The sequence below is a fragment of the Denticeps clupeoides genome, chromosome 3 (genome assembly GCF_900700375.1).
Source record: "Denticeps clupeoides chromosome 3, fDenClu1.1, whole genome shotgun sequence".
NCBI classification, from domain to species: domain Eukaryota; kingdom Metazoa; phylum Chordata; class Actinopteri; order Clupeiformes; family Denticipitidae; genus Denticeps; species Denticeps clupeoides.
The window spans coordinates 1956643-1980376 of NC_041709.1; the positions used below are offsets into that span (position 1 = coordinate 1956643).

At 43.5% G+C, this 23734-nt stretch overlaps 1 protein-coding gene across 4 annotated transcripts in view; it reads right to left on the reverse strand.

Annotated features, from left to right (window-relative positions):
* Window positions 1–10816: 10816 nt before the first annotated feature.
* The window catches only part of cntfr (ciliary neurotrophic factor receptor), a 104851-nt gene continuing 91933 nt past the window's right edge, over window positions 10817–23734 (reverse strand). For 3 of the 4 annotated variants that reach the window (XM_028974916.1, XM_028974913.1, XM_028974915.1), the window contains exons 7-9: window positions 15789–15978; window positions 12867–13001; window positions 10817–11859 (exon numbers count right to left, since the gene is read on the reverse strand). In XM_028974916.1, the coding sequence (XP_028830749.1) occupies window positions 12868–13001; window positions 15789–15978 (324 nt within the window). In that variant the 3' untranslated portion in view covers window positions 10817–11859; window position 12867. The remainder of the gene's footprint in view (window positions 11860–12866; window positions 13002–15788; window positions 15979–23734) is intronic. The other variant, XM_028974914.1, reaches the window with a different exon arrangement.

Genomic DNA, 23734 nt, shown 5'->3' on the forward strand with positions numbered 1-23734 from the left:
ACATCCAAAAACAAAACTTCTACCCAAAGAGTTAAATAATGAATAATATATTGGTCTTAAGTTGTCCACTTTTTTACTGATGGCTGAATTCTATTTCTTTATAAAACTTACTGTATGTTATGTTAGAAAATTATTAATAAAAGAATAAACCTCTGCATTTTCAAGCCAGTCACCTTTACTGTGGAGTAGAAATTTCACAGCATAGGACATGTGCTTGTAGCAGCCTGGATCTGGACGGATTCGTCCCGCAGAGCCCTGAGGTCGAGGGGAGAGGGACTTGTTGCGTTTGATTAGAAGCAGGGGCTGGATTGTGTCCTCATACACTCAGGGTTTTGCCAGGACATCATTTTTGGTTTCTCAGTGCTGACTCTGACATTGGACACTATTGAAGTTTTTATAACCGCACCAGGCTGCTTCAATCTCAGGGTGTCATTGTGAAACGAGCGAATGTGTTCGGCCTACACTTTTGTATGTTCTTTCCATGTCGCTCGCTCCCATTTTGTTTTATGATTCGCAGTGTTTCTCTTTGGTAACATCTTCACTTCGTTACCCCATGAAGCACTTGGCTCAACTTCAAGCACACCACAAATAAATTTAAACTACAGAAAGTTGAGAGTGCGCCTTGCAAATGTGGTGGTCAGAAGTACCGCAGTACAATTCTACACACACACACATCAAGAGGTCATCACCTGAAATGCTTCTCCAACAGTCTTGAAGGAGTTCCCAGAGGTGTTTAGCACTTGTTGGTCTCACCCCAAACCATCTGGATCCAAACTTTTGGCTTGTACTGTATACATCACACAGATGCATAGACAGACATGTATCCTCAACTCTAGAATCATCTGTTCAAGCCCAACAATAGGTAAAGATCTTTAAAATAAGTGGAATCATTGTTTGCAGGACAAATTCAAGACATGTGGCAGGTTAGCCATTGCCAGGCTCAAAGCCCTGACTTGGATTGTATCTTAAATGGCTGCAGTCTGTGACACTGATGAGTGGTTCTGCCACTAGAAGATACATTTTGGAGAAGGGTTGTGCCAAGAGGTTCACTTGAAGTACTTTACACAAATGTTTTACCACCAGTTCATTTTAATTCAGGTGAAAATCTGCTCTCTAGAACACATATACACCTAAAGGTTTAATTCTATCTACATTTAATTTACTTTTACTTTTTTGCTTATCATTTTTCTTACCTTTTCTGATCACCAGTGCAAGTTTAGTACATTTAATTAAAGTCAATGTATTTCTATTTTTAGTGAACTAATTCAGTGTCACTAATTTGATCTAATGAAAGTCTGGGGACATCTTCTGGAAATGCATGGTAAAACACACAACATTCCTTTATATTCTAGCTATAGGTGCCACTTAATAATCCCCTGTGATTTTTTTCAGATTCTCTTTAACACACAAAAACAGGGGCTGGTTTAAAGATGTAGTTTTGCTGTAGAAATAAGAATACAACTCTCAGTGGTTTATTTGTCAAAAGACAAGATTTAAGATTAATAACCTCAACAGCTCTATAATAATAATTATTATTTTTATCAATGAACAACAAGGTAACAAACAAGTGTGATCAGATTCCCAATTTGATTAAAGGTCCTCCGTATGTTTTACCATTCCCCAGCAATTTATTTCACAGATTTGTGAAGATACACCACATGTTACTCCGCAAGGTGACGTTCTCTAGGTGAGCCATATATTAGTCATGTGACGAACATGTGTCATTGCTTCAGAACTATTATTAAAATAATGGATCCATTCATTTTTGTTTCCCAAAGTTTTTGTTGTCAAATAAATAAACAGTACAGGTACAACGTGAAATACTGGAACTGGAGTTTCCGTCTCGTCTTGAGCACTACAGATATTTACAGATATACCTCAATATCCTCCAATATCTACCAATATGTACCAATATTCACAAATATCTACCAATATGTACTAATATTCACTAATATGTACCAATATGTACTAATATCCACCAAAATCCACCAATATCTACCAATATCTACCAATATGTACTAATATTAGAGGTGGTCATAGATTCATTTTCTTAATCTAGATTACTCTCACTGTAATCTTGGAATTAATCTAGATTAATCTAGACTAAACAAAATGTATCTAGATTAATCTAGAGTACACAAAATTAATCTACATTAATCTAGATTCTAGATTAATCTACATGAATCTACATTAATCTAGATTAAAATGGCTCATTTGAATTCTGCCGAAGGCATTCAGAATATGTGTGCTACCAAAATAATGACTAAAAGTAAGTCTTTGAGAACGGGTTTCTCAAGCCAGGTGGCGCATTAGACCAGGGGCTCATCTCCTGTTTCCAAAATGCATCACAAACTGCTTGAGAAAGCTGTTCTACTATGATAATTGGTGATGAAAATAAATTATGTTCAATAAGATGTACTTGTGTTTACCAACTGTTTATTCAGTTAAATAGCTGCATCCATGTTACCACGTCACATTTGATGTGGTAATTTCACAGTTCGAAGACTCGTTCTCGCCCCCTACGGTGCAATTCGGCTAGGTATACATCCGCGCTAAAATATCAAGGTGAAAGTCATCATGGTTTAGCGGTTCTTCTTCTGCGTTGTGTAACTTTTTGACTTCGTTCCTTGAAGAGATTTTCTGTGCAAAGTGTACAAAAAGCAAGGTTGCGTCAGAACATCGCGTCTTTCTGCACCTCTCTCTACAATATACAGTATTAAAAGAACATAAAAAAATATTCACAAAATAACACACATGCAAAATATTCCTAATATATACATAAATTAAAATGAAGGAAATAACTTTTGGTACACAAACCCCACGCACCTCCCACAACTCATGCCATGTGTCCAAGAGACCTGAACCGGGTCTCAAAAACAAAATAAAAGTCTTTAGGAAATAAGAAACTAAAAGACACAAGAAAGAAGAAATATACTTATAAATCTAACCATTTAACTCCGGCACAATAGCTTGCGTAGTATAGACCCAGCTCCCAATCCAACTTTGTGAATAGATTAACGGCGATAATTTTTTTATCGCCGATAAGAGTCTCACATTAACGCAGCACGTTAACGCCGATAACGGCCCACCACTAACAAATATCCACCAATATCCACCAGTATCCACCAATATCTACCAATATCCACCAATATGTACTAATATCCACCAGTATCCACAAATATCTACCAATATTTACAATTACATTTACAGAACTTACCAGACTCCCTTATCCAGAGCAACTTACAGCCCCCCTGGAGCAATTTAGGGTTAAGTGTCTTGCTCAGGGAAACAATGGTAGTAAGTGGGATTTGAACCTGGGTCTTCTGGTTCATAGGCGAGTGTGTTACCCCTAGGCTACTACCCATATGGTATACTACCACCCATCAATATCTACCAATATCCACTAGTATCCAAGAATATCTACCAATATGTACTAATATCCACCTATATGAAAGTGAAAGTGAAGTGATTGCCATTGTGATACACAGGACAGCACACGGTGACACAACGAAATGTGTCCTCTGCTTTTAACCATCACCCTTGATGAGCAGTGGGCAGCCATTACAGGCGCCCGGGGACCAGTGTGTGGGGACGGTGCTTTGCTCACTGGCACCTTGACGGATCGGGATATGAACCGGCAACCTTCTGGTTGCGGGGCCGCTTTCTTAACCAGTAATATCCCCCAATATCTACCAATAACCATCAATATCCACCAGTATCAATCCATATCCACCAATTTGAAGTTGAAGTTGAGCTTTATTGTCATTTCAGGTACATACATGTTAACCAGCACCTGGTGCTACGTGTAACATTTCAACAATTAAACAGTTACAAACTGACATAAAGTTCACGTGTGTGATACAGAAAAACTGCGCTGTATAAAGAGCAAACAGGGGACACATTTAACAAAAAACATGGCACAGACAGGCAGTGCTAAAGAGGTGAACTAAATAATAAAATAGTAAAATAGTGCAAATAGTGCACAATTGAACGGTGAATGAATAGATAATATTCCAGATAGATAATATTACTCAATATTGGGGCAGTGGTGGCCAAGCGGTTAAGGAAGCGGCCCTTTAATCAGAAGGTTGCCGGTTCAAATCCCGATCCGCCAAGGTGCCACTGAGGTGCCACTGAGCAAAGCACCGTCCCCACACACTGCTCCCCGGGCGCCTGTCATGGCCGCCCACTGCTCACTCAGGGTGATGGGTTAAATGCAGAGGACAAATTTCACTGTGTGCATCATGTGCTGTGCTGCTGTGTATCACTTTAAACTTTAAAAACTTTAAAATAACAGAGGTAGTGCGAGTGTGTGTATGTTTGTGTGTTAGATCAGAGTGGAAAGTCCCTGAATGTTCAGGTGTCTGATGACCTGTGGGATGAAGCTGTTGCAGAGTCTGGGAATAATCTACCAATATCTACAAATATCTCAGGACGTAGCGCCGCTTTCCTGAAATTATTGCTTAAGTATTAAAGAAATAAAAAATGCAATTTAGGAATATTAGTCGAATTGTCACTTGACATTGTGACCGTTGAAGATATTTGAGTTTATGTGATAATCTGGTGTTCACTAATTCTGGTCCTGAAGGGACATCTACCAACCCACGTGGCTTCACAACCTGCCATACTCATCTTTAGGAGTTGGCGCAGGTTTCTTAGGGGTTCTTCGGTTTCCTCCCGCCACCCAAAGGCATATACACTTGGTGGATCGGCCAAATACGGAAGACCTTGATCGGTTTTATGCCGATTGCACATGCTCATTTTGCCGAATGATGGTGTTGAATTTTTGACCTTGAATTTCACGTGTTGAATTTGAGAACGCTAAATAATATTTATTGAAATGTTGGTACTTGAATCTTTTTTTTTCCATATCATAGGATTTCGGGAAAACCAATTAGCTGAGACAGCCATAAAAGTACACTATAAAAGTACACCAGAAAGTCTCATTAGGGTGGTAGTAGCCTAGCGGGTAACACACTCGACTACGAACCAGGAGACCCAGGTTCAAACCCCACTTACTACCATCGTGTCCCTGAGCAAGACACTTAACCCTGAGTGTCTCCAGGGGGGGACTGTCCCTGTAACTGTTGACTGTAAGTCGCTCTGGATAAGGGCGTCTGGTAAATGCTGTAAGTGTAAATGTAAATGTAAACATTAGCTTTAAAGAAGCAGTTTCTCAAGCTGACCAGCAGATGTCAGCATCTCACCTCTTGACTTTTTTTCTGTCCTTGGGGACAGAACATCAAGATACAGGATTCGCAGACTTACACACAAACATAAATATGACTATTCAGAATGATCAAGTACTTTACTGTTCAGTGTTGCTGTGCTGATTTGTGTTGGATTTCACAATAGCAGCAAATTCAGACTCTCTCCAAAAGCCTGTTTCTTTTAACAAGAATGGAAATGTGAGATATATTATACTGAATATTTCTAAATGGCACATACTTAATTTTCCAAAGGAGCCTGAATGTCAAAATGATTAGAAAAATATTTTTCTCTTTTTTTTGTCCCTTGCCATAATTTTGTCACGATGCAGTGATTTTTGGTACCAGAACAAGCCGTTTTAATCTACAACTGAAACATAGAATATAAATAATGTTTTATTTACTGTAAAATAAGCAGATGCCATTACCCAACACTGAACAAAACATACAGTGAAATGATGATGCTTCACATCTCAATGTTTCCAGAGGAGCCTACAGTAGATACAGCCCTAGGCACCTGATAATGGAGTATTGATCAAGGCTAATCATGCACTAGGTTTTGTCTGCTGAATAATTGCACAGCATGCTGGCCACCTTTCCATTAAGTGTCATCTGATAAAGTTAACAGCGTGTGCCATTGACTCCTGCCTTAACGATCTCCGCTGGTCATTACAGCGACTTCTGCCTTCCCTGCAAAGGTAATTGTGCCATGATTTCGGAACACACTGCTCCACTTGAGCTTGCGTATCTGCAGTTAAGTACGTTCCTGTTCACTTTTCAGGAGCGCGGTGAGAATTTGGGGGGAGAACAAACACCATTCATTATTCCAAATGAACAAGGCCAGGGATGCAGTCCCAGCAGACAAAAATTCCACATCCTTCCTCAATTAAAAATGCGCACAGCTGTACATTAATATTCTATCTTCACAAGTGAGGTCAAAATTTCTATTCAAAAACGATAAAGTGGAAGGCAATTAAACTCAGGCTGCAGAGCAATAAACGCGTTAATAACAACTAATAACCACTTCGATAATTATTAAACCCTAGAAGGTAAATTGTATGATAAAGTAGAATACTAACGGCATGGGTACTGGGTATTAAAAGGGAGTCTATTGTGAGGACACTGTTAGTTATGTTGACCAGTATATCAAAGAAGCACGTTAAAATATATATAAAAAATTAAATGTCCAAGCAGGACCCTGGCTGACGGCAGCTCCTGGTATTTATGTCTCCGGCCTGACACTCACTGTGAATAAGGGGCGTCTGAAAGTTTAGAGAGGAGCTCTATATCCTCTCATGACGGCATGAAAGTCATAAAAGTGCCAGTCAAATTGAGGCCGGTGGAGTCTGGGCTTTGAAGCCCTGAGATGTGCCATGAGATACCCCCGCTGCCCTTGGTGCTCGGGGAGTGTCGGGATTCGCTCCGGGGGCCAACCAACCTCGATTCTGCACTTGTCCCAAGATACAGACATCACAGGCGTGAGCCGGGCCGCTCTGTCAGGGCTGCGAATGCCGGGCGAGGCTCAGACAGATGGAGCAGACGGTAAATCAGGCCCCGTAAAACGCTTTGCTGGACATGGTGTGGAGGAAGCGCAAAAATGACCCCCCTTCCCTCCGGTCCTCGACCTCGGAGTGCCTCGTCACCACTCCACACCCCCCCACCCGTCTGCCTGTGGGCCCTTATTCCGGGGCCGGCTGGCCGGGAAGGAAACCAGCCAGCCAGCCACCCAACCGGGGCTGAAATTAATTAGCGCCTCTCCACCCTCACTCCTTCTCCCCATGTTTCTTCCCTCCAGTGGGGCTCAGGAGGCAGGCATGAAAAGGGCCGCCTCGGCCCCGTGGAGAAAGAGGGAAAAGTCCAATTCATCAAGCTGCGCTTCTGAGGATGAGGTGGTTTCTCTCAGCTGTCCGCTGCCATTTGCGGGGGCCGGGATCATCTGTCAGGTGGGCAGGCCGGGCAGGCGTGGGGCCTGTCACCCTCTGTTGCTGATTAGCAGCCATGATTCATGCATAATCCACATCAGGTGGAAGTTTATGATGGAGAGAGAAGAAAAGTTTGCACCATTCGAAGACCAATGAACTGGAGTTCCTGCTAAAAGTTGGCAGTTATGACCTGCAATGGAACTCTCCTGACTTCATTACTGAGGACACAAGAATAAGAAAAAAAACGCTTAACCTGACCCTCATATTTGAAAGTGAAACAGCATATGAAATGAGCCTCAGCGTCCATATACAACTATTTAAACTTAATTATCTGCCGCTTCTGTTTGTCACCCTGAAATAATTGACATAACTTCATAAAGTAAGCACAGAAAAGGGCAGGACCCCAAAACGTCGCAGAGAGGGGTTCAAGGCTTTCTTTTTAAGCACGCCGTTTCCTTCATTAATTCTGGGGCACTTCTTCTTTTTTTTCGTCAGGAAAGCCATTCAGTGAGCTGATATGAACTCAGAAATGCCAACTGGCAAAGGTCACTAATGCCCTTTCTCGCTACGCTCTTTATTTCCATAACCGCACGCCTGACAGTTTGACCAAATAGCCATTCAAGCTTCACCCGGTTCTCTGCATGCATTTAGTCTGCACACTTCAATTAGCATTTATTACTTCACATTGTTGAGAGGCATTTTGCAGAAGTGAATGGAACTGGCGATCCATTTTCAATACCTAACACACAAGTCAACGCCATTAACACAGCCGTTTATTAATTACGTGAAGGAGATTAAGGCGCATCAGATCATCTTTTTGATGTGCATTTTTATATTTTTCATACTTCATATCCACACTGCTGCCATGGTTAAACATTGTGTCTGAGATGAGCCTGCATCAGTTGTGGAGATCAGTGGCCAGTTCAAAATAACATAAATAGATGATGGTTCATCATTTGAATCAAAACAACCCAATGTAAATTTCAATTCAATTTTACTTAAAACAGGGTGTTTTATTAAAAAAAAAAAGTTTAATCTCCTGATGAGCCTCTTTTCCCAAGATTGAATAATTATCAGTTGTGATTAGTCACGATAAATTGTGAATGATCGTGATTAATTGTGAATTTTCATTGTCAGAAAATTCATTCAACCCCAATTATTTCATTGCAATATGTGTGAGTAATAGGTGTTTAAGGGATTGACATTTTCCTACAGCAAATGTGTATTCTTCACCCAAAGCCAGCATTCATTTGATGTCCTCTGCAAAAACTCCATCAGTTTTAGGTGAACGTTTGACTTTCATCTCACATTGTACGTGTTCATCTCCTTCTCAGCTATTCAAAAGCAGCGATCGGAAGAGAACAATGTTTCACTCCCTGATAATACTGTGACTGACCGGGCTGTGGTTTAATGAGGCCGTGGCTAAATGTGTTTAAATCAAAAGAAGGAGCCGCAGTTACGCTGAACTGCTCAGGATCCCTCAGGACATCTGCCCTACGGGGTGAAAACAAATAGGATGAATTTGCCCTGAAGGCACAAGGTGTCATTCATGCAGTTAGCGCCTCTAAAAGGTCAAGGTTGTCATTAGGCAGGTCTGAGGCAGACAGCCATGCGATGGCGCATTGATTTTTTCTGAACCTACTGTCAGGGATTTAAAGTCTGCGTCTAAAGAAGAATGTCAAAATGCCAAGCTGTTTTTGGCCTGGGAACTCACACCATCTGACAAAAAAGAAGTGAACCGTGGCGAGAAATAGCGTAACGAAGTACATTGTTCAACCACTTCCCCGTACAATTCAGGATAATTACGTGCTTTGGAGGAAATGTGCCGTTCTAAATCGGTTCTAACTCTGCATACTCAGTGGCTTAAATGGACGTGTTGCACACACGAACACACCTCAGTGCATTCAAAACTTCAACAGCGTGTGTGATTTTCCTTTGGTGTAGGAAGATGTGGACGAGGAAAGTGGTCAGAAGTTTACACTGGTTCACATGCTCATCCAGACATGTCTCTTGTCAGTGTGGTTTTGTCTGGTCATAATGGCTTCTGGCTTGTCTATGTGGACGACTGTGAATTTCACTTGAGCTATAAGGTGTTGATTTTACAACCCCCCAAAAATATCACTTTGAGTCTTGATGGTTCATAACCAATTTTCTTCTTCTAGACCTTGAAAATTTGAGAAACTGCTACAAGAGACCTTCATGATTCTCTTTCTTAGATCTTCACTGAGCTCCTTGGACTATCCAATTATTCTGAGTGTTGGCCAGTCCAATCCGAACCTTTTTAATATAAACCACCAATCATGATCACTAACAGGAAGATTATAGGCCTTGACTTTGTCAAATTAAAGACAATGTAGACTCTTCAGCACCTTTCCTTTAACAAATTAATTCGATGCATGTACAGTATTGCATTGTTCTGACCCTAATGGACTCAACCTAAATGAATTGTGACACATGCATTTAATGACATTCACGTCCACGATGAGTTTATGTAAACATCTGACCACAGCCATGGTTGGCCACTGATGATTTACATGGGCCAGAGCATCCATCCTAAACTATTCTATCCTTAAGTTCAAGGAGGGTCATCAGTGTAAATATGTAGTTACACAATGCAGGACTAATTTAAGAGTTGCTAGTTTACCAAACCAGGACAATAAACATATATAACGTCAAGGTACCAACTATAGTACCAACATGTGACCTTAGCATCAGACTTAATAGTTCCAACAAATTTATAATTCACTGTTTATCCTGCAGCCTGTTAGCAACTTTGCACACTGCATTTTACACAAAGCATGAGTACACTGCTTACGTATGTGTGATATTCAGTGTGGGAGACGTAACTTTTGCACATTTATCTTAGCCGCACATTCCCCGTATATCTCCTAATGTTATCTCGCCCGCCACATTTTTATCTTTAGGCATTATGAGTCTTACAGTGCAATACTACACCTTTGTAACAAAAAAAATGCAAGTGAGGACATCTTCACTGTCCAATCATGACCAGCCAATCCATTACAGACAAGCTCTGGGAGACTTTGCAGGCTAGGTCTGTCATCTGAATGCTCCGATATCCTCTGTGAGCCCACAGATGTCTGGCCAGTGTTCTGAGCCATTGATTTCCTGCAAACTTTTCTTCTCCTGTCAACTTACGAGGGTCATGTGTCTTGGCTTTGGCAGACAGTTAGAGGACCAACTGAGGCACAGCTCCAAAGCTTTAGGTAGAAGGAGCAGAGAAGATTGATGCACTGGCCAGAGATACGTTTGGTAGGTTCTCTTCTTTTGGGGAACTTCAGGAAAGAACGTCAATTACGGAACCCACAGATGTAATTCATTATAACAAGAGCATAAATACTGAAGGAAGATCCCTTTGCTCTCAAATCTACAGCTTTCCTTGTCTCTTGACTGAACTTTTTAAAAGGGTTCCTGAACAATGAATAATTTTGTAACAGTAAATTATTGTAGACGCCGCAGTCCAAAATGCATAAAACATTTTAAGAAGATTTACAAATCATGTCGCTTTGCATTTGCAAAAAATAATGAAATATCCTGCTCATTGTGAAATGGTCACATTTAATGAACAACCTTTCATTTTGTATACATCTATAAAAGGACCCAGATACAGGTTACAAGAATCTAAAGCTAATACATACATTATTAAATAATAAACTTCTTCGTGTTAAAGATAGATATCATAGTTTACAAAATATGATCAGGGAGAATTTAGCAATTATGAATGTCTGGAGAAAAAAAACAAAAAACAACTAAGAATCAATATGTATATTTTGCTCAGGAATAAAAAAAGAAATTAAAGCACAACAATTTCCTCGCATAACATAATATTAAGTTTGTGATATTGGCTATTAAAACATAAGCTGCAAATAAAAAAAAAACAAAAAAAAAACAACATTGTAAAGGCAGTAAAAGAAGAAAGCAAACAGCATGGTGCAGCACAGAGCTTATTCCTACGTAGCTCTTTTATTTAGGAGTACATTTTTCCAAAAAAAGTGCAGTCCCAGACAGGCGATGGCGTCGAATTGCTTTCAGATTAAACACGTTTTTTACAGCGAGCACTTATCCGTGACCACTGGACACAAGATGGGGCGAGGAGGAGATAAAAGAAAGTGGGCATGAGTTATGCTCATCACTTCAGAAAGTAAGTTCTCTGTCTCTGCAGCTACAGTCTGGTCGGGTGTAGATTCTGGACTCTGGGTTTTATCCTTCTTCAAACACAGGCTTCGGGAAGCTAGGGATTGCAGGAAAACTTTATTTCCCCCCAGGACAAGTCTTTGGCTTGATGAGTTAGCTGTATGTTGTGGAGAAAAAAGAAAAATGAGACGAAAAAAAAAAAAAAAGTGTACAAATATTTTCCGGAAGTGTGATGAGTCAAAAAGGGATTTTTGAAACCAATAATAAAAAAAAGAAAGAGAAGAAGAAATGAGAGTCGTTCTTGTGCTGCCGAGCAAATGTCTTTTAAGTCACATGTCCCCAAATCTTTTGCTTCCCTGGGGTTAATGTCCTGTGTCTGAGCAGATCTTCTTGTTAGTTCCTGTTGCGGATGCCGGTGTTTTCTTTTTGTACATTTTATTTCATCATTTATTAATCTTCCTATTTTAATTTGTGAGAAACTTGAATTAAATTATCAATGCACGATATCCATTAACATGTGCAAAATAGAAATATAAGGTTTTTCCTTGATTTCTTCCACAGGAATGGAGAATATACATCTGAAAAGAAGGGGAAAAAAAGAAAAAGCAATTTCAGTGAAAATGACCTTTTGCAACAAGAGATCTTTGTCCATATTTATCTGGGTTTGACTTCATCTAAATCTGCTAATGATGCACAATTGATCTTTGTGTCAATGTTAGCGAAAGCCTGCTAATGATTTGACATTTAAAAATCCCCACATGGAGGCTCCGACTCAGCCGAAGCTCTATAATTACCCAACAGACAGTCTCCGGCTGTAAGACACTGCGTACCGCAGGGCTGTGCCTGTTGTCACTTTCTCCAGCTTTCCTCCGTATCACATAACAGATCTGCCTGCACATCGCAATACAGCCCAAAAGATCACATGAACTCACCCGTGACACGTACAAAAGCCACTGCCCTTTCGGCGACACTCGCCGTGGGATCATTTTCAAACGTATATTGTCAATTAATGTGGCGGCGAGACCGAGCGCTGTTTTGAAGTAATCCAGTTTCGTAACTTTTCGAACTTTTTGCGAGATTAAAGATGCCGTATCTGCATAGTTCCCAGCTGCGAGGTGTAATTGGCAGCTAACCAGACTTAACGCCAGCTGGCAACTTCCCTCCAACCATCTTCAGACCAATTAAATTTCAGTCCCAGTGGACTATGGCCGAGGTCACAATCCTGACCATGGATGTGCCTTACTGGGAAATACGTGTGGGCTTTGGGCACCGAGAGAAAAGTCATTTTTTAATGGAACTCCCCCCCCCGGAAAACTCATTTCTGCCAACTGACTGCACGCCGTAACTACGGGCTCTTTCCATGACTCTCGAGATTCGTGCCTTCGCCTCTCTTGCACCCACCCCGACCAACACCCTTGCATTAATGTCTTCTAATGAGTCCTCTCTCGCTGTGATGGAGAGGTGCTACAGTTGACATGTCTCCAGATTTATCTAACCTCCCTGTTTCTCTTGCCGTTATTGGGGACCGGTTTGTTGGACACAGAAGACTTGTCTAGAGGGTTCTAATGAGCTGGGGCTGCATCACCTCACCACATGATGGACAGCAGTACGGAGGCTATCAGCAAATGGGAGGACAGGAGCAGGGTGGAGCTGCCGCCACTGGGCTCTCTCAGTTTGGACGCGGGGCCGGCTGAATGCAACGCTGGGGTGGGTGTGGTATCTGTTGAGGAGAGAGGGAACATCATAATGCACCACCAAGGAGAGGTCACAGCCTGATCAATGAAGGCCAGAATCATCAACGGCTGGCAAAATGCATAGACTGAAAGACTGAATACAGAATAAAGATCTGATATTTCCTACTGACATCGCATTAATGTTGCAGACAGAGATAGATAGATAGACAGACATTCACACAATACACATCAGTCTGGTGTCCAGACAATGGAACTATAAATGGCACAATAATGGAGGCAGTGAAGACAATGCAAGAGCAGAAGTACTGAACGACTGGAAAAACATATATTTAAAGAGCTCTAGTTTTGTCTAGTGGACAAAATGTCAAAATGGAAGTCTAGTCCCTCTGAAAACACTCCTCTGCCAGTTGATGATGGCCCTATGCAGCGGGTGGAGGGCATTGTCCATGCAGGTATTTCTTCCACCAGACTCTATCCACACCACATAAAAAGACATTTTATCATGCACGGTGGATGAAAAGTGATCCCATCATTTCAGATGCAAGCCACACACTTGGGAAAGCTATTTATTTTCCACAGTGGTGGAGAAATGGCTCAATGGTTAAAGGAAAGAAAGCAGTAATTATTTTTGGTAAAAAAACGAATGCATCATATGGTCATGCTATATCAGCGATTATGGGTTCCCTATGCTACAATGGCCCTTGGCCAACAAAGCTATAACACGAACATACTGTATGTTTTTCACTCTGGAATTAGAACAAATACAAATGTATTTAGTTATCTGAATTAGTTATTTTATGAATGAATTATTTGCTAGTTTAATGTTTTTACTTGCGGGATGAAGTGAGGTGCGAAATGACGCCTCGTATCAAACCCTGTCGTTCTCCTGTTGCAAGACACTGAATCGCAAATGAATACAGACCAAGTGGATGTCTTCGAGAAATCCGAATGACAAAATAAATCCCAAGAATAAAATGCTGAGAGAAAAATAGAAATTGAATATCTGCAGTCATGCGCAAAATAAACCGAATGAGCTGGATGTAAACACATTAACAGGCGTTGATACAAGGTGAAAGGCTGCTGGCAAAGAAAGGTGTGAATAGACCTGGAGCCACGCTAGAATATAAATCAGCACTAAACGACAGGACACCACTGGGAAAGACATTTCTGGGAAAAAAAAAAAAAAGTTTAATCTTTATAATGCACAGCTTTTCAGACCCACGTAAAACGAATCTGAGATCTGAGATCTTCCATTTCTTATTTTCTTACCGTTCACTGGTTCTTTTCTGACTTTTATATGAAAGGCCATGCATAGCATCATCTTTCCTTTCTTGTCCATTCGAGATCACAGTTCATTGTTCTTGTGATAGCAGCATCAGCCAAAGCAGATTTTCTTTCTTTTTAAGCTAACAAGTTAATTAAAACTCAAAAAGTCTAAAGATGGCAATGAATTTGTCTCAAAAAACAATTTTTTTTTTCTTGAACTGAATACTTGTGTGAATGGAGCTGGCTGGTAAAAAGAAATTGAACCCATTCGCAGACGGCTCTTTCTCCGGTGAACTAATGAAACTAATATAAAACAGTCACTGACAGACAAACCACTCTTTCCGCCTGTGTTGGAAGTGATCAGAGTAAAAGCGAATGATCCATGATGCAGCCTAGATTCATGTACCAAATACATTCAAGCAGACTATTCGTTTCACAGGATTCTTTTTTTTACTCTGTGATCTTGAGATCATAGAAAAAGTAAGTGTGTTTTTAAGTGTGAAAACTACATTTTCATTCATTTCCATTGTAAATTATAAGTCCAACAGTCATCAGCTAACATTATACTTAAAAATATCTACAGAAAGTCTTCAGTAAGCTGTATAAAAGTGAATCTAGTGCCCGAACAGCTGTGGCAATTCTTCACATTTTAACACCATAGGGAGGCAGTGGTGGCCCCCCGAGGAAGGTTAAGGAAGCGGCCCATAATCAGAAGGTCGCCGGTTCGAATCCAGATCCTGAGCAAAGCACCGTCCTCACACACTGCTCACCGGGCGCCTGTCATGGCTACCAAGGGTGATGGTTAAATGCAGAGGACACACTTCTTTGTGTCACCGTGTGCTGTGCTGTGTCTCATAATCACTTCTTCACTTCTTCACTTTCACAATAGCTGATGGTCACAGATGATCACACTGTCTTCAGCACCGGATGCAGTTAGGATGTGTGATGTCACTTGTGTTAAATGAAGTGCTTATCTGTCCAACGTTAGGCCTGTGTTCCGAGCCTGTAGAATCTGCACTTTCATTATTTTTATGGCACATTAAACAAGAAACAGCAGCAGTGAGAGCTTGATTGTGCTGACTTTTTTGATTTCCCCCACTAAGAATAGCAAGAATTAAATACGCTATGGGGCTGGGTTGGAGGGAGGGTAGAAATTGTGTAGAAATACTGTGTAGAAGATAAAAAAGAGCAGGGCGGCAGTCACAAGATATTACTTCTAATAACAGTCATCAGATTGTCAATGCTATTTATAAAACAGGGTCCACGTCGCTCCGATTGAGGCTTTCGGGTCCTGTGAGATTCACCCCTCCGCCCGAGAGGAAAATGCATCACTAGGCTCACACACCAAGACACAGACGTGTAGGACAAAGGAGAAGTGGTGGGAGCAGGGAGGGGCAAAAACGGTCACCTCTGGCGGTGTCTACTCGGGACGTCCAGCAGGGGGCAGTGTGAGGTTTACCGCCGCAGACTACTGTCATCCTTCACTGGGAGTCCGGGGGATCCAGAACGCCGGAGAACAAACGGGCAGTTAGATGAGGAGGACGTACCTATAATGACCTCTGCCTCGGTGGTGGACGTGATTGGCTTGGGCACGTCCATCCAGGGGGTGGCATGGACGGCCACGCTCCAGTCGCTCCAGGTGCCCACGTCTGTGTCCTTGGCTGCTAGCTGGAGGATGTACTCCTTCCCGGCGTAGGCGTCCGTAATGGTGTGGGATGTGGTGTCTGACAGCTCCACCTGCAGGAATCAATCAATGGGCAGCCAATCATGAATATGGATTTGGGACAGGTGCCGTAAAGAACCGATGCACCCCTGTTAGTGTTCAGGCAAGTGTGATAGCCAAGCTGAGTGCTTCTGCCACTCAAAGATCTATACGAAGCGTCCTGAATAAATGAATAATATCAGACTTAAAAAAAAAATCAGGATGTAGTTTTAAAGTGTGTTTTTCACAGTCTTTTTCTCATTTTATAGTGTTTTCCCAGCCTTTAACCCTCCTCAAACACCCACAGAGCTTTTTTTTTAATCATTTTTCTTCTAAAGCAGACTCCTCACACCTGACAGACATGTGTGTGCATGTGTAGCTGTGGGTAATGAGGTTGAAGGTCAGTGCAATGCGTGGCGGGGGCGTTGGGAGGCTCAAAGAGGACAGGAAGTCCCTGCGAGGGCCTGGACCTGGTTGGTCGGAGGGGAAATGTAGTTAATGCGCTGCAGCTGAGTCCCGGCCGTGAGGGGGAGAGCGATGGCGACGGCGGCCCAGAGCCCATGACTCATCCCCAGCATCCATCAGCGCCCCGTCCCACACTCTCCTTCCCCCTGCCTCTCTTCCTTACGCTCCTCGCCTGTTTGTCTGGCCCTCTTTCTTTTCTGCCGGTCCGCCTGGCTGTTTTTCAGCCGCTTCCGTGTCTCCCACTGTCTGTCTGTCTGTCTGTCAGCCTGTCTTCAGTCTCATGTGATGGTTTGGAAAGCCTTTTTACTTTGGCATGGTTCAAATATTTTTTATTATGTTCCAACATTTTAACAACCGCATCTTTTAGGAAAACCCCTTTCATCACATCTCAGTCTATTTATTTGTCTCTGTCTATACATTCTGTCTGTTCGGGTTTTCTAACAATCAATTAAGCTTTTAAGGTGGCAGACTTTTTTTTTATTGGCATTCTGATAAACTTCCTCTCTTCATGTATGACGATACTCTACCTTTAATAGCCATTTCCAGCTACCAGAGTTGCCGGTGCTGGAAACAACATTGGTCTGTGTGGAACACAGTTACATCAGTAAATGTGCCATTTTGATCCACCATGTTGCGTTTGGTGCAAATCCTTCTGTGGATGATGCAACATAGACTGTAATAGTTCTGCACAAAACCTGTCGAAAGTGCAGGCTGGTTTGGTGGAGCTACTTCCCTGACAGTCTGTCTTCTTCAACCATTCCTTTCTCTTGCTATCGCTTTCCTTCATTCTCTAATTTCTGTCTCTCTCTTTATCCATCCATGTCTGGTCTCTTCTGCTCCAATGCCAGCAGGAGCAGCTCACTAAATGCACGGCAAAGGAGGAAAAGAGAAGTCAGATCATCTGACACAGATCACCCCGCTCTGCGTCTTTCTACTGACCCGGGACCTGCTTGCCTTCTCCCAGGAGGCCACATACCTCTTGGAGGCACCTGAGGATCATTTCCTCGAAGAAGAGAGAAAAAGGGAAGAACAAACAGCCTCCCCTTTTGATGTCTAGAGGCCGAGTTCTGGGAGCAGCACTATATTGTGCCTATGTGTTCAAGAGGGGGCAGGACATCTCACAGGCGATACCTTGCTCCCCCATTTCCATTTAAAATGAGCCTTTTTATTCATAATTGGAAGCAACTGTCATTCGGTCCCCCCCGGCTTCCTCAGAATCCATAAGAAGCCACAGCACGAGGCTTCGCTTTTGAATGAAATCACGCGGCGCCCGGTTTTCCCTCTTCCCATGGAGCATCTGGCCTGCCGAGTGGCCAACGACTGTCGGTTCTAGCCCATCTGCGGTGATATCTACCGGGTTCAAAGGGCGTGATGCAGTCCAGAACTGGGGTGGGTGCTTTGTGGTCCCCCGGCAGACGTTAAAACCCTTTTATTCACTGAGCTGCTGTAAAACTGAAGCAGCCCCTGAACGTTTGCCAATGAATCTTGGATGGGAGTTTTGCGGCCCATTGAAACCTGGTTAACACCGAAACCAGAGTTGAGCCGGAGCCCCGAAATCCTGCGGGCAGGACGGACGTTTCCCTTCCGGATTTTCCTTCCCACAAACGACCTCCCAATTACCGCGCCCATACGAATCAGCCGATGGCAAGACCGTGATGGCAGTCAACAGAGCAGTTATCTTAACCACTTACGAAACACACACACACACACACACACACACACACAAATCACACACATATACAAACAAGCGATGCTTTAGAAGATCTGTGGGAGCTGGTGTCTGCGGTCGCCCTTGTAGGTGGTTAAAGCCGAACTCCAGTCCAGGGCCACGGTGGCCAGACGGATGCAGGGAGAGGGTGTGGACGTGACACTGACCATGGGACACCGCAGTCCTAAAAAAAAAAAAAAAAAAAATGGCCTCCTGTCCCTACGCGCTTAATGACAGCCCTTCACGAATTAGGGGTGGTGAAGGGCCATTATTTAAAACCCAGACCTTGAGGCTGCGCCCGCGACGTGAAGAACCGCCGGCATGCCGCACTGATGAACGCCGCCGTGCGCGGCTCCGAATTGGTATGCTGCTGGCTGAGGCGCTGATCTGATACGGGCCTGGCGAAACAGCTCATCCGTCTGATTCCGGAGCAGCCAGGAACAGAGCTATTTATACCTCCATATCATTATGTGCAGAGCACACGCCGAACCTTATGTGAAGACCACACCCAGTCCATGCCGGATCACACACCCCAGAAATGAGACAAGAAGTTCCTGCAACCGGACAAATCTGATATGACCGCCATGCCCCGCCGTCAGCTTAAATCATGTGAGATTAAAAATGGCTGAGCGCTGTGCTGCACTTAAATCCTGTACAGATAACCCATGTTGGAAAAAAAAAGCCCATATGTTGTAAGCTGCTTTCCTCGTTTCCAGATTTCTAGTCATAGGTAATTGCATTTGAAGGGCAAGTGAGCCCTGGAACACTATCCAGTAACCGGATCTTCAGATGGGAGCTGATTGGTGCGGAAATCAGGCCGTGGGCCCACAACCCTGGCTGAGCACTCGAGTCGTGCTGTGAAATTTCCTCAATTCTGACACCCACCCCTTTATCTCAACCCCCAAGCACCCCGCTGCCCTACCCAGCTGGGCCTGCAGACGTTTTTTTGTTTGTGGGAGGGTGGTGGTGGTGGTGAGCTGGCTAACTGGCATGCTGGCTGCAGGTTCCAGTGCCAACATGAGAGGGTGGTACAATCCCCCCCCAACAAGGACTCTAAACATTTGGCTCATTAACAAACGAGCTCTGTGTTTGGTCTCGAAAGAAAAGACTTGAAAGGGTATTTTCATAAAAACATTCCAATTACCACTCTGTAAGCTTGTAGAGCTAATAATGTGTGTGTGTGTTTTAGATACAGTGCAGGCCAAAAGTCTGGACACCTTCTCATTCAATGTGTTTTCTTTATTTTCATGACCATTTACGTTGGCAGATTCTCACTGAAGGCATCAAAACTATGAATGAACACATGTGGAGTTATGTACTTAACAAAAAAAGGTGAAATAAGTGAAAACATGTTTTATATTCTAGTTTCTTTGCTCTGATTACTGCTTTACACTCTCTTGGCATTCTCTCGATGAGCTTCAAGAGGTCGTCACCTGAAATGCTTCTCCAACAGTCTTGAAGGAGTTCCCAGAGGTGTTTAGCACTTGTTGGTCCAGCTCACCCCAAACCATCTGGATTGGGTTCAGGTCCGGTGACTGTGGAGGTCAGGTCTCCACTTTATGTTAAGTACATAACCTCACATGTGTTCATTCATAGTTTTGATGCCTTCAGTGAGAATCTACCAACGTAAATGCTCATGAAAATGAAGAAAACACGTTGAATGAGAAGGTGTCCAGACTTTTGAATGATACATATATAAATCTAAGTTTTTTTAGCAGTACACAGTATATATATACAGTGGCATTTTGGTCTGTGTAATACTATTTAAAATAGTGTTTATGTGCAGTATACAGGTGTCACTGTTCGATTTTTTTTTATTGTATTACGGAATCCTTCAACTATTCTCTTGAGAGGAAAAATTGAGAGCACATTTTATTTATTTATTTGTAATTTATTGTTCTTGTTTTCTCTTCCCTGCAGCAGCAGCATTGGGATTTCATTTCCTTCTGTCAGAATCCCTGATTTACTGCAGCTCCTGATGCCTTCTGTCAATGGGCCCAGCCAGTCAGCGCTAACAGCGCGAGCGGCTCGCTCATCCCCACTGTCGGGGCGCGATGTGGGTGAAAGACGAATTATTCCACACTTTTATTTCCCCTCATTATCTTCAAACACACACACACACACACACACGGGCTCCCCGGCGGATACATGTGTGTTTATCTCCACGCACACGCATTACATCGACACAGCTTACTTCATTAAAGGCCACGGACAAAACAAACCAGCAAACAAAGATGAGTCCCTTCGGTTCGCTTTCATTGCTCACAAGTTCTCAGGAGCGCAGAAAAGGAGGAGGCGGTTTTTGCACCTACTGAAACCAGCGATGATGGCGGTTGTGCAGATGTGCTCAAAGGGTTTTTATTGGGCAGTTTATCTTGCCCTGGTTCGCCACTTTAGTGGTCGTGGAGCATATGAATGAACTGGGCTGAAACGCATCCTTGAGGGAACAGCGTGGCTTACTTAGCTCCAAAAAACACAATCAAATCCATCTTATCCGAGGGAGTCTGACGATAGGGAGATAAACAAGTAGCCTGTTTCACACTAACTGGATATTTTCCCACTTTCCAGTGCCGCGGCATAGCGGCCTAAATCATCCTCCAAACACTTGCACTGGCTACTCTGGAAAAAAAAATGAGGCGTAAAAAAATAAATGGGGCAGTGGTGGCCTAGCGGTTAAGGAAGCGGTCCCATCATCAGAAGGTTGCCGGTTCGAATCCCGATCCACCAAGGTGCCACTGAGGTGCCACTGAGCAAAGCACCGTCCCCACACACTGCTCCCCCGGGCGCCTGTCACGGTGCCCACTGCTCACTCAGGGGGATGGGTTAAATGCAGAGGACAAATTTCACTGTGTGCACCGTGTGCTGTGATGCTGTGTATCACATGTGACAATCACTTCACTTTTTTTATTTAAAAAAAGCAAAATCCCACGGTTTACTGATGAATTATTGAACTTTACTGTAACGTGCACTTTGACATTTACTTCGTCTTAACAGAGTGGCACGGGAAAAAATTATTAATGCATTTAACGATACCTATCTGCATAAGAAACAGTACGTAAAATGATCATTACTTACCATGGTGACAGTTGCTGGGTCCCAAAGTGTCTCCTTGCATTAGAACGCTTACAGAGCGGTAGGGGTGTCCATGTCTGAGAGGATCTCAGGAGCCTGGACAGGACTGCTGAACTACCAGAGGCCTTCACTGATTGGCCAGCCTTGTATAGTCACTCTGTCGACAGATCTAGCTGTCTTGAAGACAATTAGCAAGTCTTCATAGCCTCATGTCAGTTTTGTGCTGTGGTCCATGAGCGACCTTTCATATTTGCATTCTATTTTAATTTATGAAAGACACCCACTGAGACATGCTTTTTATACATATGGGCGCAAATGACATGGATTAAAAATCTTTTGGGCGTCAAAAATATTAACCAAAACTGCTGGGTGGGCAGTTCGTTTTTCCTCTCCAAGATACAGTTCTTGTTTGTATGATGCTTGTTTCTGTAAATCCCGAAGACGTGCTTGATTGTCACGGCGGCAGGACAGGGCCAGGAAGGCCCACAAAACAGAGGATTTACGCGAAGCGAAGCACAGCAGACAGGACAGAGTTCAGAGTTCATGAGTATCCAGCCGAAAGACCTTCCAGTTCCCCTCCAGACACAGACCCATCACAGCAACCGAAGCCAGGAGCTGGCAGACGGGCAGGCAGAGTCACTCCACAAACATCTCATCTTATCAGCCATGAATTCCCTCTGTGAGGGCTTATGAAATATGCACTACAACTGAATAGCCTCGCAATTAATAAATAATTCATTCGTCCCATTGAACAAAGGGAGACGGGTAGAAAAGGAGGAATAGGGAACCGCTGGAAAAGTCTGCTGTTTAATAACGCCCACGCCCATCCGTGTTCGTTTCATGTTCTGGGTGCTAATTTTGAACACATACCAAACACTACAATGCGAACTGGATTAAAAAAAAAAAAAAATGCAAATATCATCCGGTTGGTCATCTGCCAGTGTGCTCACGTTTTTTGCTTTTTTCCCAATTTCCTGGAGGTCGGTGGAATGTAATTTGCCCAAATGAGGGCGGTCTAATGCTAATATAAAAAAAGAATCATCTGATATGGCCCTATTGATGGTGGGCGAAGGCCTTTGCTTTCCACAGCCCTTCAGAAGTCAGCACTTCACAAGAACACTCATTTGCTATGAAGCCGCTTCAGCGTCGGCGTAATGAATTTGTGTTTTTTTCTCTTTCCTTTTGCCGTATTATTATTCCGCTCTCCTTTTGCTCCAAGGTGTGAATGGGGGCTGTCGGCGGAGCAGCCCTAAGATCTGCCAGTCATTGCGCATTTATCTCACGGCTGCGTCTGCGGAGGCTGCTTAAAAAAAGGGGGCTCTTAGCCATACAGTGGAAGAGGAAGCGGCTGGAAAAGAGAGATTTGTACATTCCACAGAGATTACATAAAGGAAAAGGGGGATAGTGACCCCTTCTCCCCCTCACCATCTCCTCCAATTTAGCTATAGCGCCCTTTTCCTGACTTCAGGCTTTTGGTATGCAAATCGCAGCTTTGAGGGACCACGGCGCCTTTATCTCAAACCCAAATTCTTGGGCTGCCTGCATCGGCCCGGCGTATCCAGGACCGATTCAATACGAGCTCGGGGGAACGGCTGGTCGCAGGTTCAGATGGATATCCTGCTGTTCTGATACATTGTCGCTTTAATCACACACACACACACACACACACACACGTCTGGGCCACCTTTTTTCCGGCGGGGATTGTGTACACACCAAACTCAGGCAGGTGAGAAAACCCGGAGACCGGCTCGCAGCTTTAACCTTTACTTCCTCCCGTCCCCGCCCGCCGTCGGTTACTGTAAAATAATTTTGACACGCTGGCCATGCAGAACGTTTTTAATTGGCTCAAGTCCCCCATGTGAAGGAGGGGGGGGGTGTGAGCATAGTGCCTCACACACACACACACACACACACACGAACACACCGAAGGAAATGTAAATACGATTGGCCAGCCAAAGACAGAGAGGGAGAGAGGGAGAGAGGGAGAGAGGGAGAGAGGGGAGAGAGGGAGAGAGAGAGTCTGTTGTTGTGGAAAGAAAAAGCAATTATGTGGCAGTTCCAACATTCACGTCTGACTTTCCACTGATGGGATGAAAGTGCTTGGGCAAAACGGGGCCTGTCAGTCAAGCTAATGAGACCAATTCTCTGAGCCCCCTCTCGGCTGCACACTGCCGCAGACCAACAGGTTTAATGGGTAATTGTCCGTCCTGCCGGCCCCCTTTGACGCAGAGCCACCATTGGCGCAATTAATATCAAAAGGGCGAGTAATACCTTTCCAATTATCACAGACAATTACTGCGTAGCACGTCGCTGACTCTGGCGTCGTATTTAGCATTAACTATGTTACGTGATCGGTGGTGAACGTAGGTGTGTGAGACAGGCACTTACACCATATGGGACAGACGCACACTGCCGAGTGCATGTGAATACACAATGCTGCACCCTGCGTCGTCTCAAGGATGGCCCTGTTGATCCGGAAATCAATGAAGGGAGCCCTCGCCCACACCGCCAGGCCTGCCCCCGGAGGAATCGGCCATTCCGTTCAA